General features: G+C 25.8%; 1 protein-coding gene across 1 annotated transcript; it reads left to right on the top strand.

Moving 5' to 3' along the window:
- Positions 1–291: 291 nt before the first annotated feature.
- Positions 292–1,093, top strand: LOC105565943. The gene has a single exon (XM_012019598.1). It carries the CDS (start codon positions 339–341, stop codon positions 885–887), a length of 549 nt encoding a protein of 182 aa, XP_011874988.1. The 5' UTR covers positions 292–338; the 3' UTR covers positions 888–1,093.
- Positions 1,094–1,164: the final 71 nt, after the last annotated feature.

Genomic DNA, 1,164 nt, shown 5'->3' with positions numbered 1-1,164 from the left:
ATACGTAAATCAATTTACAGATAAATATAAAAAATTAATTAGATCTATATATTATAATATAATTTAAGAATACAATCGAATACAATTTATATATACTATCATATACTATATACATAATCTATTTGTACAAGGTTGTTTATTTTAAATATACAGTACATTTATATTACATAAATTTTTAACAAATTAAGTCGAATAAAATGTTTATACAATTTACTTTATTATTTTTATGATAATAAGAAAATATTTAAATTTTTTGTAATTTATGTTTTATTACATTTTGTATTTACATTGACATATAACTTTTTACAATAGGCTAGAAGATAACATTAGAAGACAAAATGTTTTGCATTTCAATTTACAAAAGATCTCCTTTGACATATAGATTCCTATCCAAATATTTATTATGCCCGTCTTTTTCCACATTAAATAAACAATTACAACAAATTCCTTTCAAGACTGGGTGCAACAAAATCATAACACAATATCTGAAATTACTTGCAACGGAAATAGATTCCCAAGATCTAACGTGTATACTTTTATGGGATGAATTAGCTATTCAGCCTGCTGTTTATTACGACAAAAAAACAGATAGAATCATAGGTTTCGAAGATTGGGGTAATAGAAGGACAAGAAAATTCGCCGATCACTCCATTGTTTTCTACATTAGATGTTTGGCATCAGGCAATCACATGCCACTTGGTTATGGTTACTGTTGTGGAACAACCATTACGATGCAATTATCGAAATGTATAAAAGAATGGTTAACATTATTAATTGAATGCGGTTTTAAACCGGTTGCGACAGTTTGCGATCAAGGTGCCACAAATATTGCAGCAATCAATTTTTTAATTAAAGAAACACAATCTGTGTTACATATACGTGAGTAATTATAATGTATGTTTATCTTTGATAAATAAGTAAATTTACGTTGCAATAAATTTATATGCATACATTTAGTATATAAATGTATACATACATACAGGGTGATTCAAAATAGGTATAGTATCCCTGAAATGTCGTATTGCTGATTAAATTCTGAGACGATTTTTCTTTTATCAAAAGAAATTTTCATATATTTTATACATATATACAATGTTTAATATGTATTATTTTTAGTGTAATTATTTTTTTAGAAAAACAGGCATCGCATAATAAGCAAACAGC

This window comes from Vollenhovia emeryi, unplaced genomic scaffold (genome assembly GCF_000949405.1).
Source record: "Vollenhovia emeryi isolate VEMERY1.0 unplaced genomic scaffold, V.emery_V1.0 DF950787.1, whole genome shotgun sequence".
Classification (NCBI taxonomy): domain Eukaryota; kingdom Metazoa; phylum Arthropoda; class Insecta; order Hymenoptera; family Formicidae; genus Vollenhovia; species Vollenhovia emeryi.
The sequence above is the reverse complement of the archived record's forward strand: the minus strand, read 5'-3'. Positions and strand labels throughout refer to the sequence as shown.